The sequence below is a fragment of the Trichoderma camerunense genome (genome assembly GCF_050948025.1).
Source record: "Trichoderma camerunense strain CBS 138272 chromosome Unknown V8C40scaffold_2, whole genome shotgun sequence".
NCBI lineage: Eukaryota > Fungi > Ascomycota > Sordariomycetes > Hypocreales > Hypocreaceae > Trichoderma > Trichoderma camerunense.
In genome coordinates, this window is record NW_028145368.1 from 2,383,194 (window position 1) to 2,404,807 (window position 21,614).

A 21,614-nucleotide genomic window follows, 5' to 3' on the forward strand; every position below is an offset into this window, starting at 1 on the left:
GCAGTGGTTTGGCTTTTGGCGAAATGGGGCTGCTCTTTGACAGGCTTTCTTCTATCTGGTGGCCGAAATCACTTACACGTACATTCTCTGCTATAATAGTGCTATACTACCAAGGTAATAGGTATGCTTGTATATAGGTTGTGAAAATTACAAGATACAAATTTTCAAGGAAACGCTGACAACATTAATTCCTATAAACAAAGATGAGTAATAATACGTCGTATTTCGAATGAGGCTTTGCAAACACCCTCCTGTCATGAAACAATGGCAGATCGTGCCTTCTACAAATGCACAAAAGCCAAGCCGATCAAAGAGGCAAGTCTAAATCAAGCAGCCAATAGAAATGTCCTTTCCCTCTCGCTCTACTCCGTATACGGGTCGCGTCGCTCCTTCAACCCCCTTGACAAGGAAAGAGCGGTACTTGATGCTCGTACCTGGACGTCCTGTCATGTCAGGTATCTCAACTCCCGTCTTTTGCTCATCTTCATCTTCTTCACAAAATAACGTTCAGATGATCGCCAGCCATGATCTGCATAGCCTCATCCCGCCTGAACCACAGCCTGACACCGTTCCACAGCCACCAGCCTGAATTTGACGCCAGCCTGATCCCGAAAGAAACACGAAGCAGACGCACATGCACAGGTACATGCACAGGCACATGCTCACCACGTCTGAAGCACACACCTCGACCGTTGATGTGTCTCTGATCGCCACCTCAGCTCTGCAGCCAATTTTAGGGGCGGCGCTTCGTATTCTAGCATCGAGTTGAGGCCTCGCCCGTTAGCGCATCGCCGTAGCAATTTGCAACGCCAGACCCTTAGGGCTCTTGATTCAGAGACGTTGAATGTTCCCGAAACTGGCACTAGCCGCTGATGCACAGCCTCACCCCGGGCTGTATCCACCTCATCTATGTCGGTCGTCCAGTGGTTTGAGAGAGACGCGGACGCCAATCCGCTGCGAAAACCAGCGGGCCCAGGGGCTGCGCTCTTGGCTTGAAACCAGCAAAACTTTGGCACCGTCGACAGCACCGGTGCGCTTGTACACACTCCGTGGGCCCTTTGGAAACGGCCGTGTTGTTTTGTCTTTTCGATGCTCCAAGTAACTCAGCTCGACGTTCCTGTAACCAGACATTCGCTCGCACAAATGGCTAGGCGAAGATGTTGACAAAGGGAATCATGGTACTACTACTGGCACACGAGCTGCAATCACCCTTGAGGCGAAGCACGACACTATTTGACTTGGCTTGGCGATTGCTCATCACCGAGTATACTTGATACGGAGTATTGCTACCTTGGTGGTATTGCACTGGCGAATCCCCCCTTGGAAAATATGCGCATTGCCGGCCACGTCCACTGCCGGAATTTCGGCTCCGTAGCAATTACGCAGCACTGCCGCTGCGGCCGAGTTCATGTACGAAGGCTTCATGTATCCGGTCTTCTTCTTCTTTTTCTTCGCCCTCTCATTATGATGCTTCATACCGCCAGAGGGGCTGTGGCATACGAAGTACGGTGCATACAGGCAAAGGATTCCGTGCCAATGGTCAAGGCCAGAGATCATCCATCCTCCACACTAGGATGGAGACGCACCACCTCCGTGAGGCGTTTCAGGCCGTTTGTCCCAAGCAGCTCAGTCTCATGGGGGTCGAAACCTGGAGTGCCGGGGGGCGCGGCATACTGGCAACTAGCAGGTTCCGTGAAATTGCACATGCGGCCAACCATGTCTCCCCATGCACCCGTATACTGCTGATACACTTACACCCTTTCCAAGGCCTACCTTGCTAAAATGAAAATGACGCGCCTTAACTCTTGTGTCCATCCGTATTGTCATTTTCCCCCCTACCACTATTTTTTCGCGTACCGATTTGCATGCTCTCTCGCCGCACACTCTCTTCTCTCTTCATTTTCAATCTCTAATCATCGAGCCTCAAGAGGCCCGTATGTAAGCAGTGGAGCGACTACTCTCGTTTGACGCGCGGCGGAGATCTCCTTGACCACTCACTTCTTTTCCTGTTCTCTTATCCCAATCTTTTGCCATTGCATGTAGCATTGCCCTCAGCAACAGCCGCTCGTTTCTACAGTCGCATCTCTCTTGCTCTCGTTCTTTGACCCCTTCGACGTACCGAGCATTCCACTTTGCGATACCCCCGGTGGAAGCGAATCGCATCTCGACATCTTCTTGCGAACTCACGAATTGCGCCGCCGCCCTGCTTCCTCGTTGGACAGACTGGATCTGGACGACAATTTCCGTTTCATCAAAACAACATATAGATACCTCTTCGACACAACTAGACTATTTCGACCTTTAGACGGCTAGAAGCCATGAAGTCTCCTTGGGCGGCTGCGACAGCGGCCCTGTGCCTGCTGGGTCAGGGAGCTGATGCCATTACTTTGACCGTGACCGACAGCAGTAAGATAATCAAGGCTCCGTAAACGCAACGAGACAGACATTGCTCACCAATTTTCTTCAGCTTCCGTCTTAAACGCCGCGGGTACCGTTGCATATGGATTAATGAAATATTACACGGGAAACAACACTGGCGATAACCCCGGAAACTTGCCAGACCCATACTATTGTCAGGAGCCCTTTCTTACTCTTCACGGCCAGTCGCCCACTGTTCAAACATGGATGCTAACTTTGAACAACAGGGTGGGAGGCCGGTGCGATGTTCGGAACCATGATTGATTACTGGCGCATGACAAAAGATTCATCGTACAACACTGCCACTATGCAAGCTATGCTTTGGCAGGCCGGAACCGATGGCGCCTTTCTGCCCACGAACCAGTCGCTGACTGAAGGAAACGACGATCAAGGCTTCTGGGCCATGGCCGCCATGTCCGCCGCCGAAGATGTCTTCCCCAACCCGCCATCCGATCAACCACAATGGCTGGCCATGGCGCAGGCCGTCTTCAACCAGTATGTCGGTCGATGGGATGAGCACTGTGGTGGTGGTCTCCGTTGGCAGATTTTCTCATGGAACAAGGGTTACGACTACAAAAACTCCGTTGCCAACGGTTGTTTCTTCAACGTTGCCGCTCGATTGGCCCGATACACCGGCAACCAGACGTACGCTGACTGGGCCCTCAAGGTCTGGCAGTGGGAGAAGACGATTGGTCTCATTGGTCCCCAGTACCAGATTTATGACGGTCTGAGTATCGACAGCAACAACACATGCGGTCAGATGGACCAGAACCAGTGGTCTTATAACGCGGGTATTTACATGCACGGCGCCGCCGCCATGTACAACTTTACCAACAACGCCACCTGGAAGGCCAATTTGGACGGTATCATCACCCAGACAGTTGGCAAGTTTGTCCAAAACGGCATCATTTACGAGCAGTTTTGCGAGCCTCGAGGCTTCTGCTCTGTCGACCAGAGTACCTTCAAGGGCTATTTGGTCCGCTATATGGCCTCTACTATGCAGCTCGCCCCGCATACTATTCAGACTCTCATGCCCCTGATCACCAACTCTGCTTCGGCCGCAGCGTCCATTTGCACAGGGCCGGCCTCGGCCGCATTCAAGGGAATCGACGGCACGGGATGTGGTTTCGCTTGGCTTCCCAAGGGTACATACGACGGCAAAAATGGTGTTGGATCACAAATGAACGCTCTAGATGCCATCATGTATACTCAAGTTCTTAAGGCCCCTGCGCCAGCCACGGCTAAGAAGGGCGGTACTTCGAAGGGTGACCCCGGCGCTGGTATGGGTAACATTGATCCTGCAGGCGACATTGACAAGGTTACGAAGCCTACCACTGGTGGAAAGGTTGGAGCAGCAATCCTCACTCTCCTGCTGCTTCTTAGCGTCCTGGGCGGCAGCGCGGTGCTTCTGTTGTGATGAAGATTTAGAATACGCAAATATGCCCCAAGAAGGGAATGGGATTTTGGATTTGTTTCTCTACATACACATGTGTTACACAACGCATGCTCTTTTTTGTTTATACAAGTCCGAGAATTTAGAGCGTAGGATGGATGCTCTTTGTGGCTGGCGTTTGGGAGTGGCCTTGGATATATATATTTCTTGATCCCCTTTTTTTGTCGTGCGAATAGGTACATTTCACGACACTTTGGAATGCGGGTATCATCACTTATCGTCGTCATCATTACCTAGTATTCATTTGTAGCAGTTTGGAAGTACTACCTAGATGGGCGGAAGCCTGATATCAGAATTGCACACGACATTATGACTAAGAGTCCCTGATTGGCCGTTGTCTGATACATGATGTAGGACATGAGAGATGCTGGATGCCCAATTCCTTGTCTTTTGGCCACGAGATGTTATGGCCTGGGTGATTGGCTGCCGTGACAAAGACGCCAATGCAACTCTACAGATAGACAAATACAATGGTAGCTGCAACTGTGAAGCTGCTATGTATGTATTCTGGAGGCGGCGACAAAGCTTGGAACTGAGGTCGTGTTTTAAGTGCACAAGCCCTGTTGGGACGGCCCGCAGCCGTCAATGCCAATGCCAATCAATGGATTTCTGATTCTCCATCGAAATTCGCCCAATTCCCCGCTGATGACCGTGCATTACACAGAGACACGGTGCTCGTACTGCTACCAAGGCTCACGGCTGCATTCACACCGTGAAGACAGGTAGAGACTTGTACTCGATTTGTTGAGCTCGCCGGCAACTTGTCAACCCCGCTGAAATGCCAATATCGAGCTTCCCCGCCCTTTTTTTCTTTATCAGCCCGCCGGTGTCATCACTCTACGTCACTGATAATCAGGCCACTCTTATATAGCATTCTGTACCTAATTCTTTTGGATTCAATATATTGCATAGAGCATCTCTTTCCTTCAACAATTTTTTCTCATTCATGATCTCTCTCATCTCGGAGTGATCAACGCCATTCTGTCTTTGAATTTACAGCTGCAGTTCCCTCTACATCGCCTATAATGTCTACAAAGCACTTCATCAATGACCCGACTCATCTAGTCAACACTGCGCTTCACAGCCTGACCCTCACCAATCCCAACGTTGCCCTCGACTCAGATAACAAAATCATCTATCGCCGGCCATCCGATGCTCCTCAGCAAGTCTCAATCATCTCGGGCGGAGGGTCTGGCCATGAGCCCTCGTTCGCCGCCATGGTTGGCCCGGGCATGCTTTCAGCTGCCGTTGCGGGCACAATCTTTGCCAGTCCCTCAGCTGAGCAGGTCAGGAATGGCATCATGTCAAGAGTAGACACTGAGAAGGGCGTGTTAGTCGTCGTGATGAACTATACGGGCGACATCCTCAATTTTGGAATGGCCGTGGAAAAGGCCATTGCGGCTGGCCAGGCTGTCGAGATGGTTGTCGTGGGTGACGATGTGGGCGTTGGGAGGAAGAAGACGGGCAAGGTTGGAAGGCGAGGAATCGCCGGTACTGTGCTCGTGCTCAAGATTGCCGGCGCTCTCGCCGCGCAAGGACGGTCGTTGGAAGAGGTGGCAAAGGTGGCTCGGCTGACTGCGGCCAACATCGTCAGTGTTGGTGCCAGCTTGGAGCATGTTCACGTTCCGGGACGAGTTATCGATTCCAGTGAAGCCTTGGCGCCTGAGCAAGTCGAGGTCGGGATGGGTATTCACAATGAGCCCGGATCAAGTAGGGAGAAGCTGGAGCTGCCTCAGTTGGTGGAGAGAATGCTCACCCAGCTGCTTGACCAAAGCGACAAGGACAGAGCTTTCCTCAATGTCAACTCAAACGAGGTTGTTCTGCTCATCAACAACCTTGGAGGTGTTAGTGTTCTGGAGCTGGGTGGTATCACTACCGAAGTGGTGAACCAGCTCAGCGACAAGTACAATATTCGACCAGTCCGCATCATCAGCGGCACATTCATGACGAGTTTGAATGGCCAGGGCTTCAGCATCACCCTTCTCAACGTCGTTAATACCGACATTGGCGGACCGAGCATGATTGAGTTGCTGGATGCCCCGAGCGAGGTCACTGGCTGGTCTGCTCCAGTGCAAAAGACATCATGGGAGGCAAAGAACACTGCAACAAGGACAGGCACTGCCGGGACTAACGAAGAGACTCAGCCGAGTGGACTACAAATGGATGCTAAACATGCTACTTCTGTTCTCACCAATGCGCTGGAACGCGTGATTGCGGCCGAGCCCGAAGTTACCAAGTACGATACCGTTGTTGGAGATGGAGACTGTGGCATTGGCCTCAAGAGGGGAGCTGAAGGTAGGCTAACAAGAAATTCTCCAATTCTAATTTGACTTTAAATGCCTTGTGACATCTGGAGACTAACTTGCAAATTATAGCCATCCTGAAGCACATCCAGCAGAAGCCCCTGACAGGAGACGTGGTTGTCGACGTGGCTTCCATTGTACAGGTGGTAGAAACCGCCATGGATGGCACTTCGGGTGCTCTTTACGCCATATTCCTCAATGCTCTCGTCCACGCTCTTCGTACCCTGGGATCTGGCGAAGCTGGTCCTTCAGTATGGTCCGCCGCTCTTAAGCTTAGCTGCGAGGCCTTGTCCAAATACACTCCTGCTCAGCCTGGCGATCGCACGCTTGTGGACGCGCTTTATCCCTTTGTCGAGATTCTGGGTAAGACTGGTGATGTGAAACAGGCAGCTGATGCGGCAAGGAAGGCCGCCGATGAAACCAAGGGCATGCAGGCAAGCCTTGGGCGGTCAGTGTACATAGGCGGCAGTGGATATGAGGAGGTGCCTGATCCTGGTGCTTGGGGATTGGCATGCTTCTTCTTGGGACTGGGCGGTGTCAAGCCGACAGAGGAGGGCTGGGAATCTATCTGAAATACGGCATATGACATAGAGGGAGGACGCAATGGTGGAGGCCACGATCTAGTAAGAATGTCCAAAGACTTGATGTGTGCTTAAAGCAACCAAATAAATTGTTTTCAACGCCTAAATTCGCCTTTGAGACTCTCGCGATGTAAATCCGTCATCCAATAGCTCAATGTCAATTAAACCCCAAAACAACCCAAAGCAGCTCGTATAACTCTAGGATAGAAGTACCAGGATGACGCTATCACCTCTCAGGAACCTGCACCACGTTAGTACCCAGCATTTATGCAACAAGATTTCCATATTTCGACGCGATTAGCTTCGAGAGTTCCACCAGCCGTCTCTCGATGCCCAAGACCTCGTCGACATCTGGAAAGGGGAGAGGAGTATAGCGTACATCTTGCTGATGAATCTGTCCTTGTTGACCGGCCGGCCCTTTTTTCCGTCCGCTAGCCTGGGCGTTTCCGTCCACATCTCCTTGACGTTCTCGAGCACCATGTTGCAATGCCTGTCAAAGGCCTTGACACGTGCCAGCAGCTTGCGGTTCGAGCGAATGGAGATGAGCACCTGCGTGTGCGACCTCACGGCCGTCTGGAGGATGGAAAGGGGACCGGAAGAGAACTCATACTCTTCAAGCTGCGCAATCTCGTACTCGCTAGGTCGGGATGTTAGATATTACATGTACGTATATATATACTGGAATGAATGCAGGAGAGCGGTGGGAGGGGCAGAAGCGTTATCCGCGACGTACGTGAGTTCGGAGCGAGACTTGGTGAGGAGTTCCCTGTAGAAGCGGTCAGCATAAGCACAATTGGCGGTATGGCGTGGAACATACTGAATCTTGGGGTCGGCCATCTTTTGCTGCTTGGTTGGATTTGGGTGTGATGGATGAGGTTGCGTGCGCAAGGCTGGACAAGCTGGAAGCTCGAAAAGTTGTAGGCGTATCTCAGGCACTGCTGCTGATTGGCCCTTGTCGCGGCTTGCTGTGGGGAACATTGGTCTATGTACTTTGTACTTTTTGTACCCAGAAAGTGAACAGCTGTGATCACCTGACAAGCAGCTGTAAGATGGCTGGCACAAAAAAGGTACGTACTGGGATGGGACGTTTCTCCGCCATCCTTATCGGCAATCGGCGGGCCAATTTTCAGGTGGAGCTTCTTCTATTCTTCGAAATAGCCGGAGATTCAAAGTCCAAGTCCAAGGCCCTCTGGTGTCATCCTCTTCCTCCTCCTCTCTCTCCTTGTTTGGATGTCTTAGAATTGACTTTGTGAGAGCATCCAGTCAACGTCTGATGTCCTTCCGAACAATTGCGGCTCGAGCTGGCACGGCAGCGAATGCTGCGAGCCGGAGCTATCGCACCACCATGAGCAGAGCGATGAGCTCGTCACTAGTCGCACGACCGGTTAGCAACGAGGAGATGTTGTCTTATATATTATGGGGTGCTAATTTGGTTTACAACAGCTGTCTGCCGAGGCCTACAATGTCAAGGAATTGCCTGGCGACGAGCCCAACGATGTCGTCTTCGAGAGCAAGTACGGACTCAGAACCGTGCTGCTCAACCGCCCAAAGAAGCTCAACTCTCTCAATGGATCTATGATTCGCAAGATCGTCCCCCGACTGATCGAGTGGGAAAAGTCTGACATGGCAAACGTCATTGTCATGAAGGGTGCTGGCGAGAAGGCTCTTTGCGCCGGTGGTGATGTTGCCGCTCTGGCTCAGTACAACCAGGAGGGTGCCGATGGATGGAAGAAGTCAGCCGACTACTTTGCTCTCGAATACCAGCTGGACCACTACATTGCGACATATCAGAAGCCCTACATTGCCTTCATGGACGGCATCACCATGGGTGGCGGCGTTGGACTGAGTATTCACGCACCCTTCCGAATTGCGACTGAGAGGACAATGTTTGCCATGCCCGAGACGACGATTGGATTCTTCCCCGATGTCGGTGCATCTTTCTTCCTGCCTCGGATGAACGGCTCCATCGGAACCTATCTCGCGCTGACTAGCGACCGGCTCACTGGACCCAACGTCTTCTACAGCGGCATTGCGACTCACTACCTACACTCGTCAAGCTTGCCGGATCTCGAGGCACGTCTGGCAGAGTTGCGCTTCCGCGATGAGGACCCTCTCCCCCGGAGGCTCGAGCTCATCAACGATACGTTGGAGGAGTTCTGCACTGGCCTGCCCTACGACCAGGCCTTTGCCCTGAGCGGTGAAACTCGACGGGCCATCGACCGATGTTTCAGCAAGAACAACGTGAATGACATCATTGCTGCCTTGAAGGAAGAGCGGGGTGAGACTGAAGAGTGGGCGCAGAAGCAGCTGGCCACGCTTAAGAAGCGGTCGCCCACTGCCGTGCATGTTGCTCTTAGGCAGATGCGGGTTGGCGGTAAATGGAGCATCTCGGAGACCTTTGAGAAGGAACACCAGATTGCCAGCAAGTTCATGCAACACCACGACTTCACGGAGGGTGTGACGGCCCTGCTGGTGCGTAAGGAGGCTGCCAAGTGGCAACCCGAGTCTCTCGAGGCCATCCCAGCCAGCGCGAACACTGCCAAGCCCTTCTTCGACTTCAACAAGGACGCCGGATTTAAGCTGTTTACGGACCGCACCTACTCCGAATACCCCTTCGCCGCCCTCGGCGTGCCTACCGAGAAGGAGATTCAGGCCATTGTATCTGGCAACTCTCTTACACCAGCAGAACTCGCGAAGCAGGTCAAGGCGTCAAGAAAGAACCGACAGGGTGTGGCAGAGGTTGTAGACGAGATTATCAGCAGGAAAACAACAGTTGACGAGCAAGGCAAAGCCAAGTGGGTGGCCGGTGATTCTGCAGCTTCAAGTCGACTATAAAAAGGGGGGGAGCAAAGAAGGAAGAAAGAAAATAGAGAACGCATGTACATGTACAATAGTAAAATCTAAAAGACGAGATGCAAATGCATCTAATGAGATGAAGATAAAGCACACAGTGATGGATGGTGATGGAGTCGTCATGGTGTTATCTTGCGGAGATGGCGTGAAGTGCGCCCGTGCCTTTTTTGCACAACGGCGGTGGTGCTGCAAACCATCGGGCGTCATGGAAATAAGGTGCAAGGGCCGATAGCAGACGGCTTCATTTATCGGGCTAAAACGGCAGGGCGAGTCTGGCTATGGAGGGGCAGAGACTTGTGCAGCCTAAGAAAATGCAGGGAGAAGCCAAGTCACGAGACGGATGAGTTGGAGGGGGTGCTGATGTGATGGCAGACGAGCTCTCAAGATGGCGTCAACCTGGTTGGGGCAACTATAAAAGGGCCAGCAAGCCCCCGCCCGCCGCAGCCAAGGAGGGAGGGAGAAGAAAAAAAAAAGTCTGGCCATTGCTCTCTTGTTTGCTCTGTCGAATTGCCCGCTCAACCGGAGCATCTTTGCCCTGCCGCCAGACCGTCGTTTGTGTGAGACGAATTCGCTGGGCATTTTCAGAAAGCTCCAAAGCAACGCGAGGCTTGTATCGGAGCCGGTCCGCTAGTCCGGGGTTCAGCCGGCGCCAACCAGCGATAAGATCAACTGCTCCATTGGGTAGGTGGGGTAGCCCCGAAGAGAAGCGCGGCAGGCTGGAGTCCCCCCTGCAGCCTATTAACGCCCATGATTCAATGAGTGCCGGGCTCCAACTGGCTTTTCTGCAGGCACTTTCTCACTAAAAGCTCACCTGCTGCTAGTTCCAGCACACACCGAAGCAAAGCTGCCGTGGCGCGGCTAGCGAGTTGCAGAGTTGGCAATTGGGTGGCACGTCAGGCGTGGTTACAGCGCAGGCACACACGCTTTTAGAGCGTGACGAAACAGAGGCCATCATCACCATCACAAAGGCCCTGCACCTCTCTTTGCTCATCAACCCACTCACGACAGAACAAAGAATTTGTCCTCCCTTTTCTTTGTGCAACGGCCTCTTTCTTGTCTCTGTAGCAACGTGGATCTGACCTCATTTCACTTTTTTTTCTGGTGTTGCCCCATTCGCCTTTTTGTCTTAAAAAATCCCCTGCGCGCCTCCATATCTCAGATCCACCACGCAGACGCGACCTGGAGCATTTGGCGCGTCACGAGCATGAAACCCGCCTCCCCAATTTGACCCGGCACCACAACCAAGACCAACAAACCCAGCAAACTCTCCACTTCCCTTTTTTTCAATACTTACAGTACCCATCTCGGCAGAATAATTCTCAACTCCTGCATCGGCAACCCAGCAGGTGAAGGGGGACCACGACGACCGGCCGCGAGGGCGAGGCACAATCGCCATGGCTTCACCAATGCCCGCTCACTCCAGTGGCTGGAACAACACGTCTGTCGCCGGCGACGCTGACGACTATGGCGTGCAGACCAAGTTTATGAACTGTACGAAAATCTCCCTCAGATTCAGCTTCAGCGTGCCCTTGGCTTTACTTTAGTTTGCTGCAGCGACTAATTCAGACCGAACAGTAAAGGTTCATTACACGTTCGACAAAGAGGCCAAGGTTAATTGCCTCGCCAGAGGCTCCCAGCCCTTGCAGGTCCAGACGGTCCCGATTGATGACACCAACTCCATTGGCGTCGTCGACCTGAGGGCTTGCGTACATGTTATTGCCGAGTGCAGCCCGGAGCTTACGAACCACGAGTGCGACTACACCATCTACGCAATTGATTATTCCGAACCCGATCTGCCTCTGGTCGGACAAGGCCTGCTATCATGGGTCTTTCAGTCGATGCGGCCCGACTTTGGGAACCATCAGCCCAAGATGGTGACGGGTCGTGTGACGAGAAATGTATTGGGTGTGTTTGGTGGCGGCAACAGGGAGACGCTCGAGGTCAGATTGAAGCTGTCTGAGACAGCCAGAATCCAGCGTTCCATCACATACGCCTCTTCCGTGGACCAGCAGCCAGTCAGGCCTATGGAGCAGGTCTTGACACCCGGTGCTGCATCAGAATGGAACTCTCTGGTCCAGTCCAACCCTCAGATGAGCCAACAGGCGAGCCAGAACCATGGTAGCCCTATGCCAGTACACCATTCGCCCAGCATGGCTCCTGCTCTGCCTCAAGGACCCCCACCACCGTTGGTTAGGCAGGGCTCCTTTGGCCCAAGCTACAACCAAGCGTCTACACAGGAGCTGCCGAGGCTGGCTCCCATTCCCATCGAACCTCAGTCTCAGTCCATGCCTGGCGTCCCGGCACCCTCATCACGACCATCTAGTAGAGCGTCAAATAGGCCGCCCCGGAGGAAGCCACCAACGGGTAGGCCTCGAGGCAGACCGCGAAAGAAACCCGCTGAAGGCAACACATCCGGCTATGAGGACGGAACTGAAGGAGAAGAAGCCGCGCCCGCCAAGGAGGATGAGCCTGTCAAGAAGAGGGCAAAGGTGACCAAGGTGGACAAGTCGGACGCGAATCCCTTTGCAACCGAGCCCGAATCCCTCAGGGTTGCTGCGAGCAATTCCAGCTCCCTGCGAAACTTTCGACCCATTGCCATCAATAGCGACAGTGTGACAGGTAGCCATCTGCAGGAGGTCCCTCGAGCTCCCACACCCGTTCCTAACGGTCGTCTCAGGGCGGTACCAGGACGAGAGCCCAGCTCCCTCAAGCGACGTGAATCCGCACTGAGCCAGCCGCCCGTATCAAGCTTTGCCACGAGCGAGGCTAGCCGCTTTGCATCTCCCGGCATGGATGACGATAGATCACCAGAGTCCATGGCCCCAACCCCAAACTACCCCGACGACAGCCCTGCTGATATTGGATCCTCGCCACCAGCTCAGCAGGCGACGCCCTATATGCGATCCAGCCCGCCTCCTTCAAGCCCAGTGCTGCCCCCGATGCCGACAATGGCTCCTGGTGAGCATGAGCACGGCATTCCGGGAAATGATATGAGTGAGCTTTTCGGAGAAGGAGATCAGGCCGTCTTGGAAGAGCTACCACCGCCACAGCGCGCACACAAGGCTCCAAAGCAGAGCGTGCCGGTTCAGGTTTTCCAGCTCCAGGACGGCCCCAGCGGCCAGGATCTAGTGCATCTTCTCACATACAATACTCCTTACCCGACGTCAAATAACCCTGGCCCTACAGAAGGCTCATTACCACCTCCGCCGAAAGGGGGCCCAAGCCGGCCACAGACGAATGGCCAATCTACGAAAAGGAAGAGGCCGCAACCGACATCGCCAATGTTGGGCCCAACTCCACCACCTACGACAGATGCCATTGAAAGGCCTATGAGCCCGGCCCTGACTTCTACCCCTGCTCCAATTCAGGCTCCCACTCCCATTCCTCTTCCCGCACCTACTCAAGCGCATACCTTGGCGCATTTTACTACGGCTACATCCCCCATCACCGCCGTTGATGCCCCGGCCCTGACTTCTGCGAATCCTCGCGAGCCAGGACCGGCTTCTACATCTCCTCCCGAACTCTCACAAACCACCCCCGCGACGGATGACATCTTCAACGACCCCATAGTACAACTCGCCTCTACATTTTCATCGAAAGAAGTCGCTCCTCCATTTGTTCGACCTCCATCACGATCTTCACAGCCGCCTCAATCAAGACCACAAACCTCTAAACCCAAGTACCCTCGCCAGCTAAGTCGATCTCAATCCGCAGGCCCGCTTATCCTGCCATCTAGCGACCCTGCTGGCCCCTCGAGCTTGTCTCAGCCCCCAGCTAACGCTTCGGACCGTCCATCTTCGGTAGGAGGTGTTGACGTCCGTCGACCGAGTTCCATGGGGACGTTGGCTTTGCCAATGCCGGAGCCTCGCGCGGAATCCACGTCTGAGTCTCCGGTAGACCCCGCCCCTTTGGTAAACTCAGCGGCTCCTGAGGAGACATGCCCTCCAAGCGATTTTCCGGCGCCATCCTCACCCCCTGCGCAACGATCAAATAAGAACATTGTGAAAAAACATGCCATTAAGCAGCGCCTTGAAGAGGCCATAATGAATGGAGAAATGCCTCCGTTTTGCAGCAACTGCGGTGCCATTGAAACCCCTACATGGAGGAAGATTTGGATTCAAGAGCGCGACGGCGTTCCGGAGCGTTGCGAGTATTCTGAAAAGCCGGGGAAAATAACGGCTGTAGAGGTTTTACGGCGCGATGACGACGGCAAACCGACACTTCATCGTGTCGTCAAAAAGAGTCTGGCCATTACCGACGAGAGGACCAAGTGGCAGGAGGCTCTGCTTTGCAACCCTTGTGGCATTTGGCTTACCAAGTGCAAAACTCACCGGCCCCCTGACAGGTGGGATAAAGACGCCTCTCGGTTAGGCCAAGAGCGACGGAAGAGAGGCACCGGCCGAAGCACATCTAGGGCGAAGAAGAATCGTCCAAAGGATGACGGTCCCCTCAATCTCACTTCGGAAGCCTATCTCCCCACGGATGCGTTTGAGCCAGTAGCACCCTCGTCGCCAAAGATGAGCGAAGCGGTTCCTGTGGACTTGAACTCCTTGTCGGTGCCAGAGATGACCGAAAGTCAGCAAGCTGAACAGTTTTTTGTGAATGATGGACTGGACGTGGTATCACAGCCAGGATCAACCCATTCTCAGGGCAGCGGGACGGCTCAGAGCCCTATCGATATCGAATTTGACGAAATGGCCGGCAGCACGAAGAGATTGCTATTCCCATCTCCTAGAAAAGACGGAGTTCCAAAGGTGCTTTGCGACGTTGACGTTAATGTCGTTCAGACTGCAGAGTGCCGACCAGGAGAGCATCTCAAAGGCGACCAAGAGAATGCTGCCATGCCAGGATCGCGCGAGAGTATTGGCAAACTAGACGACCTGGATGCTCTATTTAACAGCCCCTTCAAAGGACGACCGTCCACCCCGCCACCCGATGCAGCGCCTACAACGGCTGAGCCTTTCAAGACCCCTACACGGCCTACCCCAAGTCATAGACCCATCACTAGAAGTGTATCAAAGTCCTTGCGATCGGCCAAGTCGATCCTTTCGCCGAGCCAGCATGCAGTCGAGCAGACTCCCACGAAGACGCCAAGATCTTTACTGAGAATTCCCAGCAGCAGCGCTAGGAGACGCAGCCCGCGGATCAATCAGGGAAACTTTGACGTATTTGATTCCCCTATTAGTCGAAGCATTGTGCAACTGCTTTCAGAGGGCCACACTTTGGGGGAAACCGAGATGGACCTCAGCAGCCTACCTGGGCTGGGGGGACACAATGACGAGTTGATTGACTTTGGCAACCTCTTGAGCACAGATGACATAATGCCCAGTTCATCCCCTAAGAATGGATCTATGGGACTAAGTTTCGATTACGACGGCGCTGCTAATAACATTGCCGATTGGATGGACAGTGTCATAAAGAAGCTTAAATGATGCATTTATAAGTAACGCGATTAGAGAAAAGGGATATGGTATTTGATGATTGACGTTGGGTTTTTTATAGCGCGAGGAGTTTCGGATAGGTATTACAAACAGGCTTTCTTGACGACAAGCGGGAGAAGCACAGAGTTGTTACTCTTTTACAGCCAAAAGAGAGAGCCTTTCTCCTTTTTTGCGCTTCTTTATTCTCATTTATTAGATAGCTATCTACCTTATACAGGGTTAGCATAGTGGATACCAGAGCAAGACTCAATGTTGTTACGATGTTATGCCTGTGTGCTTATTTTCTCTCTTTGTCTCGAATACTCTTTATTTTCTTGAAGAATTGAAGAATTGTATGGGATATATCTGGAGTTTTCAGGTTATAGAGACATCAAGGAATGATGCAACACAATTCATACGAACGACGACAATTAATAAAAATGAATTAAATATTAATGAAGTTCCAAGAATCCCGATTAATATGTGATTGATATATAAGTAGACTGGAGTCTGTTTAATAGCGGTGCTGGGAATTGAGGAACAGAGGAGTTCCATTGTCTTGGGTAACCGCTGAAAGAGTACATGCGCACATGTACCTCGAGCCTCCAGCTCTTAAGCTCTGCCACTTAACGCGTCGCGTCTCCACGTCTTCACTTGCAACCCCCACTACAGCCAGAGAGCTCAATCTTTCTTTTGCAGCCACAGACAAAATTCAAATCGTTGTAGCTGCCGGTACAAGCTCTGTTCGTATTTACCTTGATACCGGCAAGAGTCAAAAAGGATCAGAAGCTGTGAAATTGGCCAATTGACAAACATACAGTCGCCCACAATGGCCGACGAAGAAATCCAGTCTCGGTTCGCTCCCAACGGGACGCTGGAGCCAGATGTTCTCAGCGAGCTCCAGTCCATGGGCCGGCTACACGACATCTCGGCTGAGGACCTCTACTTCAAATGGGAGTCGTACTGCATCAAGATGGACGTGGACGCGCAGGCCGTGACGCTGTCGAACGTGCGCGGCCTGAAGCAGAGCATCCAGGACGAGCTGGAGAAGTCGCAGCGGCGGCTGCAGGTCAAGAGCGAGAGGAAGATGGCGCCGACGCCGAGGCCCAAGGCGGGCAAGGGGGATGTATTTGGCATGTTGGATGGTTTGGTGCCGAGTACGCCTGCGTCGGGGAAGCAAAAGATGCCTAGCAGTGGAGGGTTGAGGAAGAGGATGGAGATGCAAAGGGACATACCGAGCTCGCCGGCAGCAGGACTCAACGAGCAGCTCAGATCGATGAATCTCCCGTTAGTATTTGGCAGTCGGGCCGTATTACCTTGCAGCTGTTAACCAGGTGGTCTTTTAGGTCGGCGACCTTTGCGGAACGACAGAACGCGGGAGAGGTGGTGGAAATCCTCAACGACGAGCTCCCGCCGGCCGAAGCGCCCATTGCGCCCTTTCCCGAGCCGAGAATCAAGCTCACGGCTGCCTCTGATCAGAAGAAGACGGGCTATAAGCCACTGGCGATGAAGCTATCTGAGGCTAGCGAGATCCTCGACGACCGAATCGACGACTTTCTTGACCTTGTCCGCGAGCACCATAATCTGGAGGACTCTGCTTTTGGCAACGCTGCAACTGCAAGCACAACCGAAGTTGTGGCTGTAGGCCGTATTGCGTCAGATTCTCTGGAGGGCAAGCTCAATGCTGCCTCAATAGTGCTGGAGACGTCAAGGCGGATGGGGAGGGGCCTAAGAGTGCCGCTCAAGCTAGACGGTGTCCAGAGCTGGAGCTTCTTTCCGGGTCAAATTGTTGCGCTCAGGGGCAGCAACATCACGGGAGATGAGTTTATCGTCAAGGAGGTTCTAGACATGCCGCTTTTGCCAAGCGCTGCGTCCAGCGCTGCGGCTCTTGAGGCTCATCGGGAGAAGCTCAGGGGTGACCCAGATGCCATGGACGCAGACTCGGATCCTGCGCCGCTCAGCATCATCTATGCAGCTGGGCCGTACACGGCTGATGATAACCTCGACTATGAGCCGCTGCAGGCGCTCTGCAATCAGGCAGCCGATACGTACGCCGATGCCCTCGTTCTCACGGGACCGTTTCTGGATATCGATCATCCGCTTATCGCTACGGGAGACTTTGATCTTCCTGAAGAAGCCACATATGACCCTGACACTGCCAACATGAACACCGTCTTCAAATACCTTGTCGCTCCCGCGTTGAATCGCCTCGCCTCTGCAAACCCTCATCTCACAGTCATCCTCGTCCCTTCCGTGCGAGACGTCCTCGACAAACACGTCTCCTGGCCTCAGGATACCATTTCCCGACGAGAGCTCGGTCTGCCCAAGTCAGTGCGCATCGTCTCCAACCCCATGACCCTATCCATGAATGAGGTGGTTCTCGGCCTGTCTAGCCAAGATGTGCTGTACGAGCTACGCAGCGAGGAGGTCTCCAGGGGGGCACCTCCGGGAGAGCTCATGCGACGGCTGTGTCGCCATCTGGTTGAGCAGCGGCATTACTTCCCCGTGTTTCCGCCGACGGACAGGTCAAGGCTGCCGAAGACGGGGACGGAAGATGGGCTTGCGACGGGTGCTATGCTTGATGTGAGCTATCTCAAGTTGGGCGAGATGGTTAGCGTTAGACCTGATGTGTTGCTGATTCCGAGCTCATTGCCTCCTTTTGCAAAGGTATGACATCTATATCCCCCTTTTTACTAGTATTGTCGCTTCTATTCCACATCACTGGCTAACCATGATATATAGGTTGTTGAAAGTGTTTTGGCAATCAACCCAGGTCCTTTATCAAAGAGACGTGGAGCAGGAACATATGCGCGCATGACTTTGTATCCTCCAACTTCAGACGGAGAAGTAATAAATGGCCTGATAAGTCACAAGGTATTCGATAGAGCACGGGTAGAGATTGTGAGGATATAAAAGATTGTTTGGGAGGGGGTTACAGCAACTAATGACAAAACATTGGCACATTTTTTTATATCTGGTTTTTGTTTCTCGATTTTAATCATGTTCTTTTGGCCATTTTTTCATGCCAAATAGATGGGGTATATATTTGTATGGTTATAAAATCCAAGGTTTGGATGCATCTTTGCATCCCCATTAAAAAACATTATAGCCCTTTGGGAAAGGCTTTCCTTCAATCTCGATCATCAACCCTGCGTCTCTTGTCGCCGTCATCACGATATCTTTCACGAGACGTACTCCTCTTTCTGCGATTCCAGTCGTCATCCGGCCGAAACCGATCGTCCTCGCCATCATACCGACGCCGGTCATCTCGCCTCCTATCCCCATCAAACGATCCCCAACGGCCGGTATCCTCGCTCCGCATGTCCTTGTACTTTGTCGCGCCCTTCTTGCCCAGCTTGGTCATGTCCCGCAGCTGCAGGTACTCGGGCAGGGCCTCGCGGTTGCGCACGTCGTCCTGTATGCGGCCGCCCATGATGTCTCGCTGGAGCAAGCCCGCGGCGGCCGTCTCCTCCTGGAAGAAGGCGCCCTTGTGGTAGTATTTCTGTTTATACGCCATTTTACCCTTGCTATCCTTTTCCTCCTGCTGCTTCGCGATGTAGGCTTCGTCCTCGGCGGCGCGCTCTTCCTCGGTGAGGTTGCGGCGGCGCTCCACCTCCGCGAGCTCCTTCTCGCGCTCCTCAATGGCTTGGCGGGCGCGTTTGAGGCGCTTCAGCTCGCGCACTCTCCAGGCTGCTTCTTCCGCCTCGGGGTCCAGCCCGTCTGTGGTGTCGACGTCGGATTCCTCGTTGTCTTCGTCGTCCCAGTGCTTCTTCCCCGCGGCGCGCGCGGCGAGGTCTTTCTTGATTTGCTCCTCGACGAGCGCATCGGCGGCTTGTTTCCGGGCCTCCTCCTCGGCTTGTCTGGCGGCTTCTTGTTCCTTTTCCGAGTCCTTTGCGGCGGCGCCTCGTTGGTTTTTCGGTATGAATTTCGGTCGCATCATTAATCTCCTCGGCGCTTCCTCTTCACTACTGCTCTCCTCCTCTTCTGACTCGCTTTCATCTTCATCCTCCTCTTCGTCATCTTCTTCTTCTTCCTCTTCTTCGGTAACGAAGCCTTCTTCCGCCGCTAGCCTCTCTGCTTTCTCCGCGGCGATTCGACGCGCTTCGGCGGCTTCTGCATCTTTACGCCGGGAATTGAGGTCGACTTTGTTCAGGTTGCTGATGATTTTGCCGGCGCTGGTGGCCTTTGGGGGAGGGGGGACGGCGACGGGCTCGACGGGCTCGTCGGCGTCGCTGGCGTCTGAGTCTGAGGAGGAGGAATCGGCGCCGGAGGGCTTGCCGGCTCTGTGACGAGACGGCTTGACGGGGTTTGCCGTCATGCGCTTTGGAGGCATTGTAGTTGTGGAGAGTGAGGAGGGAGAGTTGATGTGGTGAGAGGAAGTTTTGAAGTTCGAGAAGTGCTATGTAGATGCCGTTTACAGGTAGAAAATCCGCCTGCGATAAGCCGACGCGGTAGGCTATCGGGCTGAGCTAGTCCACTAAAACGCACGTCACAGCGCTGTTAATGAATACATGCGCTCATCAGGATCTATGAAAACGTTCCTATGAAGTTGATAATGAAGATTTTATAATTAAATTTAGATTGATATATACGTAATGGATTACGCTAAGTGTTCTTGAAGGAATTTTCTCCAATCATCTGCATTCAATGGCTACTCTTTTAATCAGCTTACAGATAACTATTAATGCTGCCTCTGTATAGAATCGACTATGTATCCTACTTCAGGCTATCCATCACCAATGCCGCATCGTGATTATAAATGGTATTCATACACTGCCAACTGCAATGCTTTCAAGTAATAACACATACCTTAACCGAGGCAACCGGTAGCATACAATTCCACCTTATCTGGAATTTAGTAATCTATGTGCCCTTGCCTTGCCTTTTATTTATCTGAAAACGTCTGTTATAGGGTAAGACGCTCAGGAAATGCGGAGTTGGCCCCTCGTCTTCACGTCACAGCTCCACCAGCCACCAAGCAATAGCTCAGGCACAGCTTCTTTTAAGTTTGGAGGTACGCAAGCTCGTATGTTTCCCAGTTTTCTCTCACTTTTTTCACCTCGTGAATACCGAAGCTACCTCTTGTACTCATTCACAGAGACAGAGGCAGAAAGTCAATCGTGTATCTGAACGGCATTGGAAATTTCAACAGCTGCTACCGCCGCAGTGACATCTCAACTTCAGCGTGGCATCTATAGCTCGGAGCCTTGATCCCCTCACAGACAATGGCACAGCGAACCGTCCTCGTAACTGGTGCCACCGGATTATTGGGTAGAGAAGTCGTTGCCGCTTTCAAGATTCGTAACGGATGGACCGTCAAGGGCTCAGGCTACTCACGAGCGGATGGCGCTGATATCATCAAGCTCGACCTGGAGAGCGGAGCTGATATTGCCAAAACACTGGACGAAATACGGTGCGTTTTTCTGAATCAGCGCTTCGTTCGGCGGCTTTTCATAGTCGATATAACAACGTTTGTGCTAACGGAACTCTGAGCGAGTGATAGACCCCACGCGGTGGTTCATTGTATGAGTCGAGTTTCTGAGCAATAGGACTTGGGGAACGGATTGCTGATTTCCTCTTCTCTCCAGGTGCGGCGCAGCGCTTCCCAGACAAGGTAGACAAGGACCCAGAAGCGGCCAGAGCTCTCAATATCGCCGCCAGCAAGACACTTGCCAGTGCTACTGCGGCTCGGGACATTTTTATGATTTACATCTCCACTGATTATGTCTTTCCTGGACGGCCAGGCGACGCCCCTTACGAAGCCGATGCCACCCCAGCCCCTACTAACCTCTACGGCCAGACGAAGCTGGATGGAGAAAAAGCTGTGCTGGAAGAGTACGCTGTAGCTGGAAAGGAGGGTCTTGGGGTCACTCTTCGAGTCCCAGTGTTGTACGGCCACGCGGAAACGCCCTCTGAAAGCGCCGTCAACGTGCTGATGGATAGTGTCTGGAAGGCCCAGACAGAGGGCACCAAGATCAAGATGGACCATTGGGCCATTCGCTACCCGACCAACACGGGAGATGTAGGACGAGTCTGCCATGGTAAGTTGTTGTCTCATGGAAGCTCCGCCTCCAGGTTCCCCGTGTCTCACTATCCCACCAATTTCCCCTATCTGGAGCTTCTTGATATCTCATCACACTTTTGACTGCCAATGCCGACTCGGAAAGCTGTGCCCACGCTAATATTGCTCCTTAGATGTGGCGACCAAGTACCTCGACTCGGGGGATCGCAAGTCTCTTCCCCGGACGCTCCAGTTCTCGAGCGAAGACAAAATGACAAAGTACGAGATCTGCCAACAGTTTGGAGACATCATGGGCTTGTCCATTGCCAACATTGAACCCAACACGGAGGGCAACGATCCAAACGCCAGCGTGCAAAGGCCGTATGATTGCCACTTGAGCACGCGAGAGCTCAAGAATCTCGAGATCGATGTCTCAACGGTCGATTTCGTCAGCTGGTGGCGCCGCGAGGTTCGAGCATTCCGCAAGTAGTTATTAATAACCCACTCCTCTTTCCAAGCTGATTGACCGAAATTCGATTCCGCATTGGCGACTTCTTGATCTCTTCAGAGCCTTCCTCCTTCCTA

General features: G+C 53.0%; 8 protein-coding genes across 8 annotated transcripts; 6 read left to right on the top strand and 2 right to left on the bottom strand.

Moving 5' to 3' along the window:
* Nucleotides 1-1,814: 1,814 nt before the first annotated feature.
* V8C40DRAFT_233805 (glycoside hydrolase) lies at nucleotides 1,815-4,409 on the top strand. The gene is made up of 3 exons (XM_083213455.1): nucleotides 1,815-2,406; nucleotides 2,468-2,572; nucleotides 2,646-4,409. Exons 1-3 carry the CDS (start codon nucleotides 2,319-2,321, stop codon nucleotides 3,833-3,835), a joined length of 1,383 nt encoding a protein of 460 aa, XP_083078201.1. The 5' UTR covers nucleotides 1,815-2,318; the 3' UTR covers nucleotides 3,836-4,409.
* A 286-nt stretch (nucleotides 4,410-4,695) lies between these two features.
* V8C40DRAFT_233808 (Dak1 domain-containing protein) lies at nucleotides 4,696-6,855 on the top strand. The gene is made up of 2 exons (XM_083213456.1): nucleotides 4,696-6,166; nucleotides 6,247-6,855. The coding sequence occupies exons 1-2, from the start codon at nucleotides 4,897-4,899 to the stop codon at nucleotides 6,744-6,746; spliced, it is 1,770 nt and encodes a 589-aa protein (XP_083078202.1). The 5' UTR covers nucleotides 4,696-4,896; the 3' UTR covers nucleotides 6,747-6,855.
* V8C40DRAFT_233813 (mRNA splicing protein SMD2) lies at nucleotides 6,796-7,745 on the bottom strand. Its single transcript, XM_083213457.1, has 4 exons — nucleotides 7,573-7,745; nucleotides 7,489-7,521; nucleotides 7,135-7,392; nucleotides 6,796-6,996 (listed from the first exon to the last, which is right to left on the bottom strand). Exons 1-4 carry the CDS (start codon nucleotides 7,731-7,733, stop codon nucleotides 6,954-6,956), a joined length of 495 nt encoding a protein of 164 aa, XP_083078203.1. The 5' UTR covers nucleotides 7,734-7,745; the 3' UTR covers nucleotides 6,796-6,953.
* Nucleotides 7,746-7,867: 122 nt separating this feature from the next.
* V8C40DRAFT_233817 (mitochondrial 37S ribosomal protein mS47) lies at nucleotides 7,868-10,065 on the top strand. The gene is made up of 2 exons (XM_083213458.1): nucleotides 7,868-8,139; nucleotides 8,199-10,065. Exons 1-2 carry the CDS (start codon nucleotides 8,029-8,031, stop codon nucleotides 9,588-9,590), a joined length of 1,503 nt encoding a protein of 500 aa, XP_083078204.1. The 5' UTR covers nucleotides 7,868-8,028; the 3' UTR covers nucleotides 9,591-10,065.
* Nucleotides 10,066-10,801: 736 nt separating this feature from the next.
* V8C40DRAFT_102164 (uncharacterized protein) lies at nucleotides 10,802-15,177 on the top strand. The gene is made up of 2 exons (XM_083210675.1): nucleotides 10,802-11,099; nucleotides 11,184-15,177. The coding sequence occupies exons 1-2, from the start codon at nucleotides 11,003-11,005 to the stop codon at nucleotides 15,038-15,040; spliced, it is 3,954 nt and encodes a 1,317-aa protein (XP_083078205.1). The 5' UTR covers nucleotides 10,802-11,002; the 3' UTR covers nucleotides 15,041-15,177.
* A 517-nt stretch (nucleotides 15,178-15,694) lies between these two features.
* On the top strand, nucleotides 15,695-18,096 carry V8C40DRAFT_233821 (DNA-directed DNA polymerase alpha subunit POL12). The gene is made up of 4 exons (XM_083213459.1): nucleotides 15,695-15,771; nucleotides 15,849-16,315; nucleotides 16,375-17,695; nucleotides 17,771-18,096. The coding sequence occupies exons 2-4, from the start codon at nucleotides 15,858-15,860 to the stop codon at nucleotides 17,939-17,941; spliced, it is 1,950 nt and encodes a 649-aa protein (XP_083078206.1). The 5' UTR covers nucleotides 15,695-15,771; nucleotides 15,849-15,857; the 3' UTR covers nucleotides 17,942-18,096.
* V8C40DRAFT_233823 (splicing factor, Prp19-binding domain-containing protein) lies at nucleotides 18,018-19,440 on the bottom strand. The gene has a single exon (XM_083213460.1). It carries the CDS (start codon nucleotides 19,359-19,361, stop codon nucleotides 18,159-18,161), a length of 1,203 nt encoding a protein of 400 aa, XP_083078207.1. The 5' UTR covers nucleotides 19,362-19,440; the 3' UTR covers nucleotides 18,018-18,158.
* Nucleotides 19,441-20,253: 813 nt separating this feature from the next.
* Nucleotides 20,254-21,519, top strand: V8C40DRAFT_261849 (dTDP-4-dehydrorhamnose reductase family protein; the record flags this gene model as incomplete). Its single annotated transcript, XM_083219305.1, has 4 exons — nucleotides 20,254-20,441; nucleotides 20,532-20,551; nucleotides 20,617-21,069; nucleotides 21,224-21,519. The coding sequence occupies 4 exons, from the start codon at nucleotides 20,254-20,256 to the stop codon at nucleotides 21,517-21,519; spliced, it is 957 nt and encodes a 318-aa protein (XP_083078208.1).
* Between the last annotated feature and the right edge of the window lie 95 nt (nucleotides 21,520-21,614).